At 45.5% G+C, this 22537-nt stretch overlaps 1 protein-coding gene across 2 annotated transcripts in view; it reads right to left on the reverse strand.

Annotated features, from left to right (window-relative positions):
* Positions 1–5498: 5498 nt before the first annotated feature.
* Positions 5499–22537, reverse strand: part of olfm2a (olfactomedin 2a) — a 42873-nt gene continuing 25834 nt past the window's right edge. For both annotated transcript variants that reach the window (XM_076038718.1, XM_076038717.1), the window contains exons 2-6: positions 16319–16468; positions 11994–12149; positions 10038–10257; positions 9203–9309; positions 5499–6659 (exon numbers count right to left, since the gene is read on the reverse strand). In XM_076038718.1, coding sequence (XP_075894833.1) covers positions 5985–6659; positions 9203–9309; positions 10038–10257; positions 11994–12149; positions 16319–16468 — 1308 coding nt within the window. In that variant the 3' untranslated portion in view covers positions 5499–5984. The remainder of the gene's footprint in view (positions 6660–9202; positions 9310–10037; positions 10258–11993; positions 12150–16318; positions 16469–22537) is intronic.

Raw genomic sequence — 22537 nt, forward strand, 5'->3', positions numbered from 1 at the left:
ATCTTCAATTTTTCCACTTTTTGGCTGGTACCGCTGCCTTGGATGTTATTTGAAGGCCTCCTGCTGTCTGTGGATCATCTGCTCTGTAAGTAGTGCATTTGTTTGTTTAATTGTTGTTTTTTCTGAAGAAAAATCACTAGCTTGCCTTGTTTGTGAGGTTGCAGTTTAAAAGTCCACATTTCACATAAGCAGCATCAAAGGTTTAAACTTGCTGTTAGGATTTATGATGACAAAACACAGCACTTCAAAATGCAATAGCTCATCATCATCATCTATCCCCATTTTCTTTTTTTTTTGAAAGAATATGAAATGCCTCTATGGATATTTTCTGCCTTTATTTGTATGCAACTCTTGATACGAAAAGAAAGACCCTTTTGCAAAACAAATGTTCTTTATGCAAATGATTTAATTAACACGGAGAGAAAGTGGACCCGATCTTTAACGCATTAAGGGGGACGAGGAGACACCTTTTAAGTGGAGGAGGTTGCAGGAGTGTGATTTATGCCAGAGCTCTTCCCTTTGCTTGTAAAGTGATTAAAACTTGGTGGGTGGGGGACGAAAGTACAGAAACTTTTGCCAGCAAGCACATTTTTCTTCATCACCATGTTAGTGCTGTTACAGTCTGGAGCGCTGCTTCTTTACTTCTTGGTAATGTGATGTCCAGCTTTGGAAAAGTTAGAGAAAAAATAAATTGATGGGAAATTTTGTGGGAAGCTTGTGCTGGTCATTTTATACAATTCATCTGGTAGATTAGAGACAATTTCTTGCCTCTTCTACTGCAATGTTTTTATATTTACATATCCCAAACCCTTACATAAGTGTTACTTACAAAAGACCACAAAAACTTTTGGTCTTTTGAAAAAGTGACTATTTCTTTTGTACAGGAGGTTGTTAGCGAAAAGCTAAATCTGCAGTGTTCTGGAGAGCAATGCAACACCACTCCACTGGAGTCTGGGATGAAATATAAAGGTCTGAAAATGAGTGAGTGATTTTTGAGGGTGCGCAGATTGTGAATGAGGCAGTAAAAGCAATTACACCGAGCATGGTTTAGGGTTTACCAATAAAGAAGCCACGAAAGAACAGTGCACTGTAACAAAAAAAGAGAGAGAATCAGAGGACCGAAGTCATAAAATTGAAGCGCTGTTGAGAATTGTGGCAGAGCAACAATGAAGCTGCGGCACACATGATTGTGTTTTCATCAGAGAGTGAAAAAAACCCTTTATCCTGAGGATGGCCAGCTGAAGTGGGTGGCTGTTTTTTTTATTTATTTATTTATTTTTCAATTCTTGAGTTGCCATCTCTATCTAAAGCTCACCCTTGTGCACTCTATCAAACTGCTTCCATCGCTGCCTTACCTGCATCCAATCAGCCCGAGTGCATGTGAGAATGCATTCCTGCGGGCTTATAAAGTAAATCAAGCTGCCGATGCGGCGGCGCGGTCCGTCGGACCTTTCGGATTGCCACTCTGCATTAATGCAAGGTGCTTATGCTGAGGGATTTACGTAGGTAACACATCCTCCGAATGAAACTTATTATTCTGCAAAAGTACTTCTTATTCTGGCCAACTCTAATTTTAAAGTTGGTCCTTTCCATGTTTCCCAAGGGGGCTCAAACAACTCTTCATAGGAGATGTTTCGGCAAACTTGTTGCTGAACCAAAGAAGGGGGAAAAAATTCCCTCAGACAGGGAACTAACGAAAATAAAAGTACTCTGCTATGACTAATATTTTATTTAGCATATTTCTTCTTCTTTTTTTTTTACATTCAAATGAAAAAACAAAAACAACAACAACAACAGAAAATTAGGCTGTGGGGCATCATTGTGCCACGCCCACAATGTGGGTTTGGTGAAACATCACTACACATCAAGATCTGCCCGGTTGGGAAAAAACTGAGCTGAAGCTTTAGTTCTGAGCAGCTGTTCATCAGAGATTCTCATTCAGTTGTTTCATTCTAGCTAATAAAAACAGGTGGTGCAGAGTTAATAGCTTAAAGGCCCAGTCACTAAAGTTTAAAGGGATCGACTGGGATGACATGAAACAGCATATATATTTGCATATTTTTAATCAGTCCTTGAAATGTAAAAAAAAAAAAAAAAGAAAGACAAAAAGCGGTTCCGTTCATTAATGTTAATAATGATACAAATAAGATATTTGAGGATAAAGTGTGGTTCCACTTGCAAACAGGGACAACTGTTTTCCAAATGCTTCCTTAGTGTCAGATGCTAGCAAATCAAACATTGGCCCTTTAAATAACCCAGAACGATGCAGATTGGAAGGAACATTCATTTTGTGCAATTTGGCACTTTAGTGATTTGGTGGGACGACAATTCTGGGCTCCAAGTGCCACATTAGATGTAGTTTTAGCTCACAGCAGCTTTTTCACTTTCCACTCAGGGCTGGAAGTGACATTAAATTAACTTTTAATTCCTCTGTAGCTGATTGTAATATTGATTAGTGTTTCCAAAGCTTGAGGAATCATTTTTGATATCAGAATAAATAATCTGGAATCATATGAAGCATAATCTCTTTCTCTGCATATCTGCAGAATCGGCTGGTGAAAGTATTTAGACTCGCCTGAGTGTTGCCGTGTCGGATATTTTTTTGCAGATAAATCTCCACTAAATGTTTGTCTGAGTTGTGAGTTATTGACTTTTAGAGCCAGTTTACAGAATAAAAGCCCGGAAGGGAAACGTATGCAGCTTGGACTGTATTTATATGACCTATAGGATGTTTTCCGAGGTCGGCGCGGTAAAATCTATCTATCTTGGAGGTCGGCAGGTATCTCCAGTATAGTGAGCTCAATATGTGAATCGAGCAGGCAGGTGCAGGTCTGATGATGTTTCACAGAGTCCTGCATCAATGCCACTTTAACATCAGTGGCTAACGGCCAAAAGATCCCTCAAATTGATCTTCCCCGCACGATGGACATCCGTACAAAAGGTCTCTCTACAGCTGATATGCTCGACAGCTGACGTGCTCGCAAAGATACATTACTTTAACAAGACGCTCCGATACTTTTCATTTCTCCTCTGATCGTTAATATTTACCTCTGCGGTCTCTGGCTCCCTGGTAAAACAACCCGAAACCTTCCAGAATATTGTTGAAGCCTTTCACTAGATGGTTATTAATAAAGATCAACACATTCCTGATTGTGTTCAATTAACATTGCAATAAATTGTTTTGCCATTCAATAACGAGGTCAAATATAAGGATGAATGCAATTGCAGAGTAATTTCCACTAGGTTTGATCAAACAGCTGAGGGGTGTGTGTGTGTGTGTGTGTGTGTGTGTGTGTGTGTGTGTGTGTGTGTGTGTGTGTGTGTGTGTGTGTGTGTGTGTGTGTGTGTGTGTGTGTGTGTGTGTGTGTGTGTGTGTGTGTGTGTGTGTGTGTGTGTACAGACACCCAGGCCTGACTTACACCAAGCAGCTCCTGCGCATGAAACTGTCAGCTCCACAGTTCATCATCGCAACATCTCTGAGTAAGTAACCTTCTGCCTCATCTTCCAGTTGCCTGTGCCGTCAGTAGAGGCGTCGTCTCTCTTTCTCTCTCTGCAGCAGTAAAACTAGCCAAAGAAAAGTTGGTGAATATATTTTGTCTGCAATTGAATCAAAATTCTACCAGGGCCAATGAAATCGGCGTTCACTGTGCTTTTTATATGTCCAGTATGCTGTGCATTTATGCCTGATGTCATGCATGTCCATGTTTTATCACTGCGCCGCGCTCTGAGGTCTTCAGCCACCATGCGGTTTATGCAGCACTCGCCTCGAGGCTGCTGATTTCTCATATTGTGGCGGATGTTTTTTTTTTTTTTTTTTTGTATGTGTGCCAAATGTCAGCTTCATTCCATACAATGAACTCTTCAGAGTTTTTTTTTTTTTTTATCGCAGCCCTTTACTGATAGAAAGGTCATGCAGGCTGAGGATCACCATGGTTACGCAGCAGGGAGAGAGAAAAGTGGAAACCATGTCTTTGAGATCCAACTCGGCCTTCATGTGTATTTATATGCACATATATACATTTAGCACTTTTCCTGGAAGACTCGGGAATTGGAAGATCTTTGATCTGCTTGAGAAAAATTATTAATTTTAATTTTAGAGTTTTCTGTTAAGTACTTAAATGAACCATGAAGTGGAGCACTTTTTGTAAAGCTATGGTTGTACAAAGTCAAAGGAAAGGTATATATTCTTTCTGTGTTGCCTCAGAAGAAGGTTGGCTTCTCTCTGGGTGCTCTGACTTCCTCCCTCAGTGTGAGCCGTTATTTATTTATTTATTTAATTACTTATTTATTTATTTTTTTGCATTCTCTCCACGTGACCCTGCAACATGCTGGTGGGTCAGCTGGGCGAGGCTGTGTCGTCTGCAGTACCTGGCATGCTGGTCACATGGCCTAAGTTTGTGGTTTGGCTAGTTTTAAAGGGTTTAGTGCCGGCTGCATTCCAATTTGCTGGTGCAAATGTTCATTTTTTTTTTATGCTGGATGGGAAGTTAAAAAGCATCCAGATCAAATCCAAGAGACGCGTGTTCCTGCTGCTGCTTTCAACCTTCACCACTGAGTTCTTCTTCATAATGCCACTGGTGTGTGCACGAACTTGTGTGTGCACGAGAATCTGATTAAGTCTGTGGGCTCAAAGCAAAGCTGCCTGTCTGGAAACAACAAAAAACGACAACAACGAAAAGCTATTTGAAACACCACTATTTAAATAAGATGGCGAGGAGACCAGGCTGCACGACCGGTTGCTGTCTGTTCTTCCTCAGCAGTGTCTGTGCAGCAGAGAATGTTTCTTGTGCAAGTTGTTGCCAAGCAAGTGGAGGACGTTTTCCTTGAGAGAGCTAACAAGATAAAAGCAGCAGCAGCAGCAGAAACTCAAATGACTCATGTTTCCACTCTAATTTAGATGCTTTTAAAATTCCTATTACGTTTCGTCTCCCCTTTATACTCCCCCCCCCCCCCCCCACCCTTCCTGCTTATCACCTCCACCACCACCACCACCACCACCACCATCTTGCTCTGCTTTTTATAAGTTAATTTTACACTGCAAAGATGTGGATGCGTACCATTTTTGTTACGCTCTTCCGATATGCTCTGCCTTTTTTAGGGGGGAGGAGAAAATTGGATGCCTTTTTTTTTTTTTTTTTCTTGAAAGAAGTGCTTTGATGCGGCTCCGACTGTGGTTGTCACTATCGCATGCAGTCACCCTGTTTTCTTCAGGGATTGACTCTGGTGGAAAATAAACATGGTATCAGGAGAATACAGTACGGGCGGTTATCCCAGGAAATAAATCATTAATTCTGGCGAATTCTGCTTTTATGTTTGTTTTCTTTCCTTGTTTGTAAGGAAGCTTGGATTGAATGGATTTCCTTATGTGTTCTGCTGAACACAGCTGGAGCTTTCGGTAAATAGCAGCCAGTGAATTTTTGAGTTTTCTTGTATTTAAAGGGGGAATAAGACACTGGTATCATACCTGGAAAAAGCACAACCACATCAGACATACAGAGTCAAATTTTAAACCATGTATTTACATCGACAACAACAACAGCAAAACACAGTTTTTCTCCTTTATTGTCCATCCCCTCTGAAATACAGCAAAAAAACCAAACAAGTATTTGTAATAAGAGTGGCGCGATCATACAAAGTTAATCATGGCAAAGGTTGATATTTATTTCTCATCACATTTAAAAAGAACCATGCTTACTCATCACAGAAAGAGAACAGAGAGAAGCGCTCAGTTGCTGGATCTTTACCCACGCTGCCGTCAAGTGTTCTTTGAATAAGAGAAGGTGAATAATAATAATAGCACTCTATGATGATTTAGTCTCTTTAAAAAAGGGGAAAAATCCAAGCTTATGCCCTATACACCAAAGCCTCCAACAACCTGCAGCCGCCTCCTTTAAACCCATATGCACCCCTCCCCCACCCCTCCGACAAGCATCACAGCATATTTTTTCTTTTTTTATATTTATCTTTTTCTTTTTTGGAGGGTCTCAGTCCTCAGAAGTCTTAATAACCTGGAACAGTGTGACATTATACAGCACCTGGTGCCCATTGTTCCAGGTGTACAGCACCCTCTCCCTCGGGTTGTAGTCCATCATGGAGATGTGGGAGTACTGATTGTGGAACGGGATGTCTGTGTACTCGTAGGTCGACGTGTTGGTGTAGTAGGCAAAGTAGATCTTGGCGCCGGCCAGGTGGGAGTTGGTGACGTACAGCGTGCCACAGATCATGAAAGACTCGCCGGCGCTGCGCTTGGGGAAGCCCGTGTCCCAAGTCTGCAGCACCTCCAGACTCTGGGGCTCCAGGCGGCTGATGACGATGTTGCCGGCGTTGGGGATGGTGGTGTAGACGGCCCACAGGCCGTTCTCGTCCGCCATGAGGTCGATGTCGGAGGAGCCGCCCCAGGAGTAGGGGAATGTGTTGTTGTAGCCGGCGCCGCTCAGGCTGCGCTGCACCAGCACGCTCCTGGAGCTGAAGTGGTACTTGATGATGATGTTGCTCTGGTATTTGTTGTAGTAGAGCGAGCCGTTGAAGACCACGTGGCCCGTGCCGGCCCAGGGGTGGGGGAGCAGGTGCTGCACAAAGTTCTGGCCCTTCATGAAGTCGTTCATGTTGCGGTACTCCAGGACGCGGCGGCCCTTTGAGTAGCCGTCCATGGACCACACCTGAGAGGAGAGAGGGAGAGAGTGGAGATCTATTGGAGGGGGGATTGAAAGTGGTGATGAAGAGGGTTGAGAGGGTGAAGAGGAATGTTGTGCTCGTGCGCAAGAGCCTCTTGAAATTAGCTTTGCATTCTGTCTGTGGCCGTAGAGGAGAGGAGTTGGGATGTGAACATACTTGATACATTCTGCACTTTGTCAGCTTTGTTGCAGCCATACTGTTCAGTATCAGTTTATTTTACAAATCAATTGAAATACAAATACAAATAACATACGTTGTACAAATGGGACTCCCCAGAATCTATCTACAGCTCAACAGGGGCCCAGACACCATTCAACAACCATAAATCACACATCAATTTCCCATTTCCACCCAATCCAACCCAACTTAAAGCCCCAAATTTCCTCAGACTCCCCAGATACAAAGACACTCACACAGACAGAAGCACATCAGAAACTGGCGCATAAAAAACACTAAAGAGGCTGGAAATGATGGTGAAGAAAAGCTGGAGTGTATAGGAGGTGATGAAGGTCAGCCTGCACATCTCTCTAGAGACAAAAGTGCGTCAAGAGACAGACTTCAGAGTTGTTTTCTCATTGAATGACACTGGTTACTTATTGTAACTTCAGCTTCAGTTCATTCAAAGACCCTATTGTATCAGACAAACTGGTTGTCACATGAAATTTTGCCTCATGCCATGGTTTGCAAAGATGACTGACGTTCCGCAGCCCCCTTTAATCAATCACACCCCACTAAATAAGTCCTTCAGTTTTATGCATTTGACAGCCGCCACGTCGACTGATTCAACTTTCTTTTTTCTTCTCGGAGCCACCTGGCAATGTTTATCCCATCACCTGCCTCGCTCATTAGCTTTGCTTGCCTGTGTCATGGTGGCTGAGTGGCAGCTGATGTAGACCAATGAAACGCGTCGATGAGCTTTGCTGAGCCTGGCAGGTTTTTTGCGGGGTAGGGATGAGAAAAACAAAAACCTGTCGGCTCACCAGCCCAAATTACGGTCAGTGGAGTGTCTGTGTTTGTGATGCATCTCTGCTCGTGCGAGCTGCTTTCACCGCGTGCACCCAGCTATTGATCCCCCCCCACCTCCCTTCCTCTGTGTGGGAGTGAAGATGTTGCCAGTGCTTTGCAGTCAACCACCACTTGCGCCCCGCTGCCCTTCCCAGTCGACGTCGTCTACAGAAAATCAATCCGGTTAGCAGCTCTATCTTTTTTTTCTTCCCCCCTTACACAAGCACTCTCAGCAGAACCCCCCTCTGACATGCTCCCCCCCCCCCCCTTAACTGCGCCGCTACATTTCCCATTTCATTCTCTCAATGCTTCCACCGCGGCAGAGTTCAGCCCCTAATTGATTCAATTAAACTGCAATTGGCTTGGATATTTATTCTCTCCTTAACAAAACGAAGAGAGCCTCGCCGCCATGTCGCCCTGCGCGCCGCTCGTCTCCTCTTTGCTGTGCTTCTTTCCCAGGGTGCAGCGCCATGTTTGTTTGCTTTTTTCATTTGCAATTTCAGCGGGTGAAGGAGAACTGGAACAAAGGGGTGTTGGGTTTATAGGCCGATGTGGCGCAGCCGCTGAATTATGGAAAAGAGGAGATTATCAATAATCATTACTAAGCATTGTTTCTCCTCCCGCTCACTGATGCCTCCCTGGGACCGAGCCGAAGACGGGAGCCTCTTTGATACGAGCTTTTGGTCACTGTTCTCAGCTCTCAGTCAGGGGACGTGATTCTTGAACATTATGAGACACCAGAAACCAATCTGGTAATCGACGCCGTTGGATATGTCAACAAGAGAGAAGATTAAGACTCTTTATGTATGATTAGGAGTATTCTGTTGCGATTCAAGCCACGGGATGAGAGAGGCCAGTCTCATCTCCACTCTTGTAATTCATCAGTTTCCATTTTCCCCAACAGGCGGTTGCCTTCATTCCAGAGATTTCTTTTTTTTTTACTTTTTCCACTTTGTCTTTGTACACCTCCAAGTTTTCTCCCACATTATTTTCAGCCCGCACCAAACCCAGCGGCATCACCTTAGCATCTGCTGAAAAATAAAAAGCCGTCGCCACATCATGCAGGTCTACCGCAGTGCCGGCGACGCCCTAGGTGATTATGCAGGTGATTTAGCAAAAAAAAAAATAAACTTTAGCCAAAACAACTCATTCATTTCTCCCGCCGCTGATGAAGTGATTAATCAGCAGGGCCGGCGGTGACGGTGGAAGACGGCGAGGAGGGAGAGCAGCGACATCAATCAATGACTCACTTTTGCATCCTCATTTCTCTGCCTGTCCTCCCTCTTTTTGAAGTGCAGAAGTCCTGCGCTGACTAAACAGTCAATCAGTCACCAACAGTATCAGGCCAACGCTGCAGTCAGGGAATGTTTTCTCTCTCGTTAGCTGCCAACCAACTACTGAGAATTTTTGCCAGTGACTTTGGCTCTTTTTGAACCTGCCTGCCTCCCGATGACGCCGCTGGGCGGAAGTCATTAAACAGTCGCCCTTGAGGTGTGAGCAGAGAAAAGGGGGAGGAGCTTACTCTGTTGTCCAAGCTGGGGATCATGGTGTCCGTCATCCAGGAGCCGAACCTCGAGCCGGATGCGCGCACTGTGATGGGATTGCTGACGCCGGTCAACTTCCCACAGCCTGCAGGTCAAAGCCGAGAAATGTATTCATACAATTGTGTGAAACGTCATGAAGGCCCAAAAATCACACACGCAAAAAGTTGCCAAGTCTTGAGGTCTAATGTGATGCAAATTTCACTTTTCTAATGTTTTGCACAATTATGTGTGTAATTAATTTTGCAAGGCTGCTCCACCGGGAGTCGCGGATGGGTCTGATAATGGCTGTAATAAGGGACCTCAAAGATTTCAGCAGTTTTGATTTTTCAAAGTTAGATTAGATTATCTAACTGGGATGCAACATTAAAAGCCCAAATTTACAGTCTGCTCATATATTTTGCCTTCTTTGATTTAACTTTTCCTTTTGAACTTTGCATAGTCTTTTAATCTGTAGTAGCCTCAAATACTGCTGGCTTATATTTGCTTGGATTAGGATAATATTTAACACATTCTGCCTTCTTTGTCTCTTCTGTTGGCTCAGTCGGAGACGCAGTCGCTTACAATTACTTTGAATTATAAATGGGTATTGCAACCCTGCATGGATTAATTTGGTTTATGCAAAAGCAAGTGGAACACATTGCAAACCACTCTTCTAATTCGGATTTTGTGGGCAACATTATTATTGGGGGTCATTTAAGTGTCGGGTTATAATTGCAGCAATGAGCACTTTGTTGTGATTTTCTTCTTTTTAACTTTTTTTTGCTGGGAACATCGTCACAGTTCCCGTCACACTTGCTTGTGTATATGACATACCTAGTTTCTGCATGCAGGAGTGGAGCCTGGTCTCCAGCAGCAGGACTCTCTGGCGCAGCTCCTCGTAGTCGTAGGCTCCCATCTCCTCTTGGATGGCCATCAGCACCAAGGACAGATTCCGCACCTCCTCCCGAAGCTGGAGGATCATTTTGGCGTCCGCCTTGTATTGCTCCAGCACTGGCAGAAGGGGGAGCAGCCGGGTCACCTTATCTTTCAGCTCCTGCACCGAGTCATTGCAGAGGAAGAGGAAAATTCATGGAGACGCTTAGAACCTGTGTCACTCATCATTGCACGAGTGAGATGCAGCTGATTTGTCCTCATGCAGCTTCAACAAAGACCACTTTAAAGGGCCACCTGCTGTGTCACAGCACTTCTAAAATCTCCTGCAACCCCCCTAACATCCTAATACGGCACCTGTTTATTATTGAAGCCAAAGGAGGCGCTAGAGGGCTGCATCCACGGTGTGTGTCTTTGCTGCAGTGGTGATATTGGGGGATAGAAGCCCGTCATGATGTGACAGAAGCCGGCACTGTGAATGTTAACAGCTGACAGCAAAATGCCAATTGCAGTGGCCAGGTTTCAACCACTGGGGGCGCTAACTTGGCAAGCAATCACTGTTGAGTGCAAGAAAAAAAGAGTTTTTTTGCTGCAGTGAAGCGGCACATTGGGCAGAATTTCCAACCATATCTTTGTTGAGATGAGAACGGTGGTATTGGCGTTCTGTCACAGTTTCATTTGCGTTTCTTATATTAAACGCTCGATTTGAATTCCTTTCCTGCTCACACTTCCGGTCTCCCACCTCGTTGGACATTTTTATTTGCACTTTGTTTATTTATCTTTGTACACTGTGTTCAGTGTGGAAGCAAGGGAACCCAGCTTACTGCAGATTTCCACTTATTTACTACCTTAGCGGTTTTGTGTGGCTACATTTTCAGCTGCGGTCAAGAGGAGAGCTCTGTTGACTTTAAATTTGGTGAGTGTGTGTGTGTGTGTGTGTGTGTGTGTGTGTGTGTGTGTGTGTTCGTGTGTGTCTCTGACTCATCATGTATTTAAATGTGAGGAGAACAATGTGTCCTGAGGCAGCAGTGCAGGACGCAGCAGGAGAGCTGCGGCCGCCTGGGCCGAGGTTAGGAGGCTCGGGAGAGAAATAGGTGTATCAATAAAGCGCCGCTCGCCACAGGAGGGGCTGTTTCCTCCTTGTTAGGGTTTATCGTAAATCTGGTGATGGAGCAGCTCTCGGCCCCATGGTGCCACATCATAAATCTCGTTTTCCCCTTTTCAAGCTGTGAAAATTCAGTCTCGTTAATCTCCCGCACTTCGCTATTGGCAACGTTGAGCTGCGCGCATTCATCAGCCAACCTGCTCTGGTCAAAACTGCCCTTTTTTTTTTTTCCTCTTCCACCCCGAGCAAAGAACCTTTTTTTTTTTTTACTCTCTGTATGGGGATATGGATTCTGGATGACGTTCACGTCTTTGCATATTTAGAAATCTGAGACTTCGGTGACGAATTGGCTTACATCATAAATACTGTTATTACCTCCAGTTGAATACTTTCCATTGAAACGCGCCGAGAATTATGCTTTCAGGCTCGTCGCCTTGCATTGGCGAGCGCCTAGCAGTGGAAGAATACTTTAATCAAAGCGCTTTCTTATGGCTCATCTCGTGTCTATATGAATGTGAGAAATGTCATTACAGGCTGTGAAAGATGGAAACAAAAAGAGCCACCGACAACGACTGCTGTGTGTGTGTGTGTGTGTGTGTGTGTGTGTGTGTGTGTGTGTGTGTGTGTGTGTGTGTGTGTGTGTGTGTGTGTGTGTGTGTGTGTGTGTGTGTGTGTGTGTGTGTGTGTGTGTGTGTGTGTGTAAGCAACTGGCAGAACACTCTTGGGCGGTTCAGGCTTTGATTTAGGAGACGGTGAATTTCCTCCACGATTCCTGACGACAGACGGCCAATTACCTGAAACCCCTTTGGATTTAGGCTGCGGGGGTTTTCCGAGGCCACCTTCAACCTTCCGTCCACCACTTTCATCAGGCTCTCCGTGTCCCGGACATACTGTAGGTCCCTGTACGTCCGCAGGTCCAGCACCTCCATCGACTGGCTGATGTTCTGGACCTGAGACGAAACAAAAAAGATTGGGACACAGACAGAAAGGAAAAAATGTTTGGTTGCTGGTCGAGGAGAGGCTACTTGTGCTTTGTTTTGCATCAGAGGTGCACTTGGTGTAAATTATGGATTAATTAACCCAACATCATTTTGATAATCATTATTTTTCCTTTTATTTTCTCCCACTGCAGGCTGGACAAAAAAATTTAAAGCTAAATCAAGCTGAGATGGATAGTTTTAATTCGCTTAAAGAAAGCAAATAGATCATTCCAATTTACATGATTTTCAAACTGGGCTTGCCTGGTTAAATCCCAGATGGCCTCAGCCTGTAATATATTATCATCTGAAACCTAGACAGCATTGTAGCCGCCCCGAAACATTAGAATAACTCACACAAGACATTTGAATCTTCACAAGGCCTGATGTGAGTTTTCACACGGCAGCAAACATAAAGCTAATAATAAAAAGGCCCCAGTGGGTAAACATTCATAAAAACCAACAAAACAAGGTAGGTCTCTTTAAAGAGCAAACACTTGGTGATGTAGGTGTTTATTAAAGCCAGATCCACTTGGTTTGCTCACTCTTTGACAGCCCACTCTGCTGCTGCATAACCAGCCTACTGCTGCCGACGCCCCCTCATCTCCTGCACGCTGCCCCGGTCCGACCAGAAATCAGCTACACACTGACAAATGTTGCCAGGTTTTCTGGGAGGCTCACATGTACATATGTCCAGCTACCTACACAAACAGACACCTACACACAAACAGACACACACACGCAGAGACACACCTTGGCAAGTCCAAGAGCTCTGGAGTTATTCATTCAAATCACTCACGACCAAACACAAAAAAAAACAAACAAAGCAAAAACAGTCCCAACTCTCAAAGGTCACTGTCTTGGCATGAAGTCTGTTTTGTACCAAATGCCTCCATTGCCTACTTTGACAGCCCACCCATTTGCTTCGTGTCCAGCCTACTGGATTATGCACCCAGTTTATCTCTCACTGAACTGGGCGGGGAAGGTTTTCTTTGGGAGAGCAAAGTCTCTCTCAAGTCTGCAGTGGTTGTTATCGCTGGCTGCAGGACCACCTGGGGGCTCTCGTGGGAAACACTGCGGGTTTTTTTATCCATCAGAGTGCGGGACGGATTATCTCCTCTTTTGTGAATTGCTTTCAATCAGGCCTACAATAAAGTTTTGAGACACAAGCTGGCACAATGCAGCCACTTTACATTACCCTGCAGCGCAGGTCGAATAATTCTATCTGATTCTGGTTTTGATAGGTTTAACTGAGTCATAGCCAACTCTGTCATCCACTGTGTTACAAACACAGGTTGACGCTCAGTTTGTGCCGCAGTTGTGATGGTTAGACCTTGTTTAGCCCAGTTACTGTTTCCAGTTGTATCAAATATCTGAACCCAAACACACTTCCATCAGTGACGATATTCATCACTGCAGTGCTCCCTCTCGTGCTTTATTCGAAAGTACTGCACAAAGGATGGCAGCAGAACTGTGAGGTAGTCGACTACTTTACAGAAAACACACACACACACACACACACACACACACACACAGTGGGGATTGCTCCATCCTCACCCCAAATGATTCGCTCCCCAGCCTCTCACTGCAACAGAATCCAATCAACTGCCGGCGCTCCCACCTCCAGTCGTGTTCATTGTTTGTGTGTGCGTACGCGCCTGGCTAGCGGCACTCCAGGCTCTCATTTTATCCCGTCTCCGCTGAGACGCTCGGGCGAGAGAGGTCACAGGGCGATGAGGCGTTCAAGAGCCGGAGCGGCAAACACTCCCGCACTGTTGACCTTCAGGGTCGTCCGTGCTTTGGATGGCATTTTGCCGGGCCTTTGCAAGCAGGGCTGAACAGAGGGGAGTTTGCACACGAGGCTGCTTTGCATTCTCGGAGCAGAGGGCAGTTCTGACATTGTTGTTGTAACCTTGGCTCTCTCGGTGGCTGGCTGCCCCTCTGCGGATGGCCGTGCTCCTCTAAAATGCATTTCCTCTCCTGCACCCGCTTAAATGAGGATGTCTTCCCCCTTTGCAGGCGCCGAGCCGCACTGTGCACAGAGACGCAAGTCTCTCAGTTGCTTCAACCCGCCGCTGAAACGGAGGCGACCCCGGGTGTCCTCATTAGGCTGGACGGTGGACCGTGTTTGACTAAAGCGCCTGGCTCTCTGCTAACTGCCGTCTCGCGAAAAGAAGCGGCGCGAGTAAACACAATATGATATCAACACCCACACTGCATAATCGCCTCCACTACAGCAATAAATAATACATATGCTGTTTTACATTATGCAGAGATGAAATCCTATTTACTCGCCCCGCGTACTCTCTGTATTGATTTGTGCATTCCAATACGTGCGTCCAATATGTAACAATTCCCAGAGAGACATCACTCATTTACTCCATCCTGTGCATGTCACCGATAGAAACAAACCTTCACCATCTCTGCCTCTATCCTCTGTCACAGACCTTCGCTGTGAGCTTCTTTAAAAGTGAGTTGTGGATTTTATCTGCGCGGACCTGCGCTTCAAACGGCAGCAGACAGACTCTCAGGAGGGAAACAGACAACTTCAGCGAGGCTGAATGCAGTGTGTGAAGTCAGCTGTGTCAATGATCTATCAGGAACTCGGAGCCTATTCGGCATATCAATTTACCGGCACCTCTTCTCACCGAACCACCTGCCGTCTCTGCCACTCTTTGCCCATTTTATACACACACGCACACACATGTGCACAGATATTGTCCTGACGTGTGATGACAGCATGTGAAGTGAAAGCAAATTAAAGGAGGCATTATTCATCAGGTTTTTATTATTTAGTTAGATGTGAGACAAGTTGAACGTGATGCAGTTGCAGATCTGGAGTTTTTTTGAATGAGTGCACCACAGGTGCGCCTGCTCCATTTTGTGTTGCCTTTTTTTTCCTCAGAGATTTCCTCATCCTATTCCTTACTCACATACCGGATTTAAAAATATAAGAAAGGACAAAAAAAAAATCCCACTCTGTATGCAGGCTGTCGTGCAGTGTCGGGCGCCAGGGTAAACAAGAGGTGGGGTTCTAACCTCTATGTGTAAGGGCACTTTCGCTAATCAGAGCAGAAGAGTGGGAATGGACCAGCCATAAAACTGGTGCAACACAAGGAGGAGCCATAGACGATAGACAGTCACAAAATGGAATAAATGGTGATAAAATAAAACTCACTACCGCCGGACACCTCTAGACGGACACTTAAAAAAAGGTGTGCTAGCAAGTAAAAATTAACACATTTTTTATTAAGCCTGTCGTTTCACTGCAGATAAAGTTGAGCCAAAAAGAAAACGACAGAAACACCTCAGTCTCCTCCACCCAACCTGGATGTTTCCCCAATGAAGGGGTTTTATGAAAAGCCAACCCACATGAGGAAAACGGCTTTTGCAATAAATGAAAGTGTGCACTAAGTGTGTTCTATTAGGGCTTGACGGTGGAGTTAAGCATGAATCACCCCGATGATTGGATGCAGTATGGTGCACTGTCCTGACATCCACAGTAAATGCGATGGACCGTTTCCATGCGCCAGACACAAGCAGGAAATTACATTTGTATGCTCTGCACCACACTGCAGGTCAATAACCCCCGACTCCATGTAAATAGACCATAGATTTATCGTCCTGTTGCTCAAGCGGTGTATGCCTGCTTTGTGCCAGTGCATATTTCGTGCATGAGAAATTTAATTTGTCTTTCAGAAAAGATAGTGGTGAACTATCTGTGTTTTGCATGAAGCAAGATCAAAAGAAGGGAAAAAATGGAAGTAAACAGATTTAATGTGTCTTTGTGCCCAGAGCTGTTTTTCTGGAGTTAAAATATTTTCTTCATTTAAATGGAATGATTTATAGTTCACACTGATACATTTTGTAATATTGTTGAATTGTCTGCAACAGCATCTAGCTGCCAGTCTGATAAAGACTCCCCCCTGTTATGTTCTTATCTATTACCAACTGTGACATAAACAAAGTAAACTGTTCGGCACTTCAGCAGCCGGTACGTGACAGACGGCGTTGACGCCGGCCTGGGTTTTTTTTGTGACATTTTTGTGTTTCTGTCTGCCCGCCTGTGTGTGTGTGTGCGTGTGCCAGCGCCGAACACAGTCGTCTCGGCGAGTGTGCGGTGTGTTATTGACAGCTGTCACCTTCTCCATGAGCTGGCGAAGCTGCCTGCTGCGTGGGTCGCGGTTACACATGTTCTGGGCCGGTGCGACCACGGTGCAGATGCACTTCCCATCTGAGCCCTGCGCCGAGCTGTAGATCTGCCAGCCCTCCTCCGGCCTCGGGTACAGAGCCTGCACAAAATAGGAAGAAAAATATAGAATATATATGTAAGGATATAGACATACAAACTGCTTGATGTTGTCAGCTGTTGTTTATCAAAAATGCATGACGGCAGACACAGACTTTCACACTGCCAGCATGTATCGGCAGTAATCTGAAGAGTGTTGCAGCCTTATATTTCCAGACATATAAATTTATCCACCACTTGAAAGTAGAGTAGAGTGCAGAGTTCTATGGAGAAAAGGCTCCCTTAATTCATTCCATATCGTGATTAGCTGTGCCTATTCTGTCACCGTAAGTTAGCTGCACAGTCACTATTCCCGCACTTACCCCCCCACACACACACACACACACACACACACACACTCCCACTCCCCCTTTCCAGTCAAAAGTCACTCTTCTGCGTTGGCAATTAATGGCAACCGATCCATCCAGTCGTTTGAAATTGCTTGCTGCTCGACTATGGTGCAAATGGAAAAAGAGCAACAGATGAGGTGGAGAAGCCATAGGGGCTGAAACAGGTGGTGCACAGAGCTCGCCCGGGGAAGGGAGAAAGAGACGGGCGCAGATGAAGAGGAAGAGAAAATAAGCAGAAATGGACCCATGAGAAAGAAAAGGAAAACAAATCTGGCAGTGGAGGACGCACAAAAACATCAACGCAAAGGCAGAATCCAAAGGCTTGATGCAAGCAAAGACAAACGGGGAGGAATTAGTTTTTTTTTTTTTTTGAGGAGGGAAAAATATGAGGGAAACGGTTTCAGGTCTGTCTGTGTGAAAGCGGAGTGTCTAATAAATTTGGACACAGAGAGGAAATGGAGCCGTTCCGGATCGATAATGGAGGAGGAGGAGGAGGAAGAGGGGGGGCTGAAAGGGTTGGACGTTTCCCTCAGACTAATCCAATCAAACGTAGTGCAGCAGCACACTTACAAGCGCACACATGCATGTACGTGTATATATATATATATATATACATATAAATTCTTTTTTATTATTTTTTTTAACAATCCGTCCATTCACACCGCATCAACACACACGCTCGGCATACAAATTGAAGCGTAATGAGGGCAGGAGCGGCCTGAGCGCTGATGAAATTAAAGAGCCATCCCAATAAGTGGGAGGAAGACGGCTGGACGTAAATAATTAAAAAAAAAATAGAAAGTCTCTGCTCCGCTCTCTGGTCTCCTCTCTCAGCTCCGGGGAGATCAGATTAAGACGTCCTGGGGGACGCTGGCGACCGTGTGACCAGAGTGTAAAGCAGCAGCAGCCACCCTGCGAGCCAATGTGCCCACTGTCACATCTCGTCACTCTGGCCAATCTCTCAGCAGCCCTGCACTCCTCCTCCTCCTCCTCCTCCTCTTCCTCCTCCTCCTCTGTGTGAGAGAGGGACTTACTTTGAAAGAATTGAAACAAAAAGAGAAGAAAAAGCCAGATGAGCTGTGCTGCAATCCATTCCTTTTGTGTCTCATCTGAATTATTGTACTCATGCTCGACTTAAGTGCACTTGTAATGCCAAAGGATATTATCTGAATTTGATCAAATTGCACAGGAAGCAATATAGCCCTCCCATTTTAAATGAACATCGCTATTCATACATAAATCAGCGCAATGTGGACATGAATAACTTGGAGTGACACTTATTGGCTATCATGGAAATTGTAATAAATTCAGATGTATGTGTAGGGACCCTGTGCTCAGCCAGTCTTTGCAATTCAAATTTTTTTCCCCTCACACTTGTCCATACATATGTGCAGCATGTTGTGCACACATCTGCTCACTCCGGAGGAAGGTGTTGCTCGCCCATGCAGCACTCATGGGATTCACAGAATTTCAATCATGATTTTATCATATTTTTATTATTTTTACGCATTCCCAAGCCACTTGGGGCAAAGGAAAAGAAAGTGTAGCGGCAACATGGACGTGTGCAAGCCGGTGCCAATCGTGAAGCCACAGCATGGCAGCCTGACTTCTCATTACAGCTGGTGTCCTGCAGTGGCGAACAGGTGGAGGTTAACTTTGCTCCAACAGCAGACAAGTTACTCACGCTGCGGGCTCGGCGCCACCTCCTGCCCACAATCAAATTACCTCATATCCATACATGTGGGGGTGGGCCGCCTGCGCACCAGATAGGACTTTCTTTTTGGGTGTGCTATAAAAGATTCTTGCTAATGGATGCAGAAATTTTCATACATATTTTATGTCGCCATCAGACTGCCTTTTTTTCCCCCTTTTTTCCTTTTCTGCATTTTACGATATGTGGCATAGAAGGCAGCGACTGGCATACACGCCTCATTCTTACGCTCCATTTATAATCGGACATTCTCATTATGTGATCTATCCTCTCATCTTATTACATTCTTTCATATAGCTGGACTGACATTAAGAGCTTATTTGAACCAGTTCCAGTTTCATTGCCTCCTTCCTCCCTCCCTCCCTCCCTCTTTCCTTCCTTCCCGGCTCCCTCTCTTCTACCCTAACCACCTTCTTCTCACCACGCCAGCAATTTGGAGAGCAGGAGGCAGAAGGTAATTCTTAAATGCAAATTTTGGTTTCCTCTATACTAGGTTCCTTGGCTCTCAGGGGAGGGTGTATATGGCCACACTGAAGTAACTGATCTTTTTCCTCTGTATGGCCAAAGCACCGAAACAAGAGCCAATAGCAGGATGGCTGTGTGTTCTCACTAACTTTGTAAAAGTACTACTCAGGCCTTGATTCCCAGCATTGCCTGGCGCACACCTTTTTAAATAAGGTGGGTTTCATTTATTTGTCACCTCTGTCTCCGGTGAGTTCAATAACATATTAGAGGCAGTACTCATGTAGGAAAACACCGGTAAATTAATGTGTCACATTTAAGGTTTAATGAGCGACGATGGTGAGGCGACGTGTGGGAGGTATACGTCTCCATCCAGACACATGCGGAGGCGTTCTCTGCTCATTGCCCCAGAAATTCGTCCACTGGATGAGGGGGATCAAATAGAATATGCGAGTGCCAGATTTGAAGCTGCCGCAGTCATAGCTGCAGAGAAAAAAAAAAGCCCATTAGGGAAGGAGACGGCGGCAATGAAAACAACAGGAATCCATGAGAGACTGGGACAGGGAGCCGAATCGGCTTTCTCGCTCAAACAAGAAATCCTCCATCGGATTTCTGCCGTGTTCTTTTCTTCTTGTGACATCACACCTGACAGCCTGGGAAGAGCTTCCCTCCCTCCGCTGACAAGCCTCCGGTCTGAAACCTCACCGTCCTCCCAACAAAAGAGCAATTATAGCAGAATAAGCTGGCATAATTCACAGGAAACGAGGAGTTGTGGTGGTCGGGGCTGGGTTGGCTGTGGTTTGACGTGGGTCCGGCTCTAATTTTCCTCTCGCTTAGTTTTGAGTGATGCTGAATGCCGACCTTTTCCAGAGTCCCTGCTGATAGAGGGAAAGGTGAAAGAGACGAGGGGGGGCGGCTGGTGCTGGTGACGGCTTGCAGCAGGTCAAATTTTTATCTCCAGTATCCTCACAACGCAGAGCATCCTGCCTCAGCTTTACCTGTTTCCACACGTGATTATCGGGCGGTAACATACCAAGTGCGACTCTTCATCAACACATTATGACTTTACGATCATGCTCGAGGGGCCATATGGTGCACGAGCGAAAAAAGTGTAAACTCGCACCATTATCCCAGCGCTTCTAGATATTGGAAACGAGCGGCGTGCTGTCAGTGCTGAACAAAGATCGGAGGGATTATCCAATTAGACGTCGGCGCTGCTGCTACGGCCGCAGGAACTTCCACGGCAGACTTCCTCTGGCATTTCATTAGACCGACCCTGGAGCTGTGCTGCTGTAAAGCCAAAACCAAATGAGATCATAAATCTGCCGGTCGACCGCTTTACGGGCATGACGGGGAAGTCTATTATAACTTTCATAAGCGGCGGGCGAGAAGGGCCAAAGAAGCACAAAGGCGAGTCCTCAGATGCCGGGGGAAGGTGGCGGGCACTCTCAGCACCCACAAGTTCACACCGGCGGAGGAAGGACCGCGACCAAGTGAAATCAAGTTGCATCGGGGGGGAAACAAAGAGGCCCTTTAAAAGTGTCTGTCATCATCCTGAAACAGCTGTATTGATGTAAGTAACGACAAATGAGACAAGCTACTGCTACTGCTACTACTACTACTACTCCTAATTATAATAATCTACTGTTATCATTTACTTTTTACCTTTACTTATTCAAATCAGTTGCAAAGCACTTTCAAAAAACGGCATCCAAATAAAAAGGACAATCACAGATAAGAGTCATTAAAATAAAAAGTTTTTAATTTTTCCACAGCAAAAAAAAAGTCACTTGACAATTCACTTGACTCCTCGACTATTTGTTGACAAAAGCAGCTCCCTTGAATTCCAGAACGTCTTTGCTTTCGTCCCAACTAATCCCGCCTGCGGCGAGAAGCATTTTCCTTGAGCATTTTCTACTCCCATCAGACTCCTCGGCTCTCCGCTGGCAGGGAAAAGGCAATCGGACGGAAGCTTTTCAAGACGGCTCTGATGTCGAGTTTTCACACTCAAAGTCCTGGCGATCCAGCTGCCTTACAAGGTTGCAGTCTCCCTTGTGTCACATATTACAATCAACATTAACTTTCCCTTCAGTGTTTGTCGCAGCAAAGTGGAAACATCTGGAATCATGCTGAGCCTCCTTCCCTCTTTAATCTGGCCAAACACGATCATGTCTGTCTTCAAATTTGCAGCGTTTTGCTGTAATAGCTTGCACAAACACGTGCGTGGAGACACTTTGTACACACGCCTCACTTCCCTGCAAATGGCTGATGGTTCAGTCCTCAAACCACAGGCCTGCTGCGGCTGCTGCTCCTGCTGCTGCTGCTGCGGCTGATGCTTCCGACCTTTAGGATGAAACTCAATGAGGGCTCCTGGTGAAGTCCCAGGTCTCTCCTGCTCACGAGGAAAAGCGATTAGCCCAACAGGCGCAACATGGTTGCCAGTCAATAATGTGACTCATAAACTCATCATGCTCGTCTCCCTGCTGAATCCCCTTTTACTTCCCGCTGCCTCCCGGCTCACTCCCATGACTGTCGCTTCTCCCATCCGCTCGGTGTCCCGCTTGCTTTCCATCTGCGCCTATCTTGTTCCAATCCAGAGGCTCCTTGAGTGACGGCGCCGAGGAGCGCCAAGGTTTTTTTATTATTTATTTATTTTTTGGAGTTGCGCATGTGAAGAAGCGGGAGGAGTCGGTCGGAGAATTCTCAAGTGAGAGACGGTCAAAAATGCTCAGAAATGATTCGCGAAAAAACATAGAGTGGTTTGCGCACTTGAGCACGCCATGCCGAGCGTCCTGCTGAAAATTGATTCTCATCCCCTCGGCTGTCAGGCTGAATCGAGATAACGCCGTCCTGGCTGAGAGACAACTGTGCGAAAGGTCAGAGAGCAGCCAGACTGCGGTGACTCTTTTCAGCTCTGAAATCTTTTAGATCCTTGTTGAACCCCTAATCTGAAAATCCATAAACAATCGGCTTCCTTTAAACAGAAAGACTATGGTGACTACTGTTAAAAGCCCTCGGAAGCGACTGAGACCACAAGCACAAGCATAACTGGCGCTAAAGAGCTTAGAATGGTTGGTTTGGTTGTATAGATAAAAATGACATCTGTGACTTTGCAAAACGAGACCAATTACACACATAAAGACGTACAGCCTCAATTTATTCTCTCATACTGGCACATGCAGTGTCCCCACAATCTGACAACCACCACAGCGTGCAATCAATACGGCTTCATACAAAGATTATCACATGGTATAGTGACCTGGATGTGATGTTTAAAGATCATGGCTCATATAAAGCTGGCGGTGGGGGGTGGAGACACCTGTCTGGCTGGGGACAGGAGTAAATATTGATTGAAGGCAAACCTCAAAGCGAAATTTCCTCGGAAGCTGTGTTTTTGATCCGCGTCTGAGAATCGATCTTTACATTCTGGCTTTATTGGATTTGGCCGGAGATGTGATAAAGTTTTACGGCCCAACAGTCTGACAGACGACCCCAATCAAACCGTGAGCCGCTTTGTTTCACGTTTTCTTTTGATGTTCTTCGCCCCTCT

This window comes from Nelusetta ayraudi, unplaced genomic scaffold (assembly GCF_046127955.1).
Source record: "Nelusetta ayraudi isolate G7.1 ecotype Tasmania unplaced genomic scaffold, CSIRO-AGI_Nayr_v1 ptg000057l, whole genome shotgun sequence".
In the NCBI taxonomy this organism is placed as follows: Eukaryota; Metazoa; Chordata; class Actinopteri; order Tetraodontiformes; family Monacanthidae; genus Nelusetta; species Nelusetta ayraudi.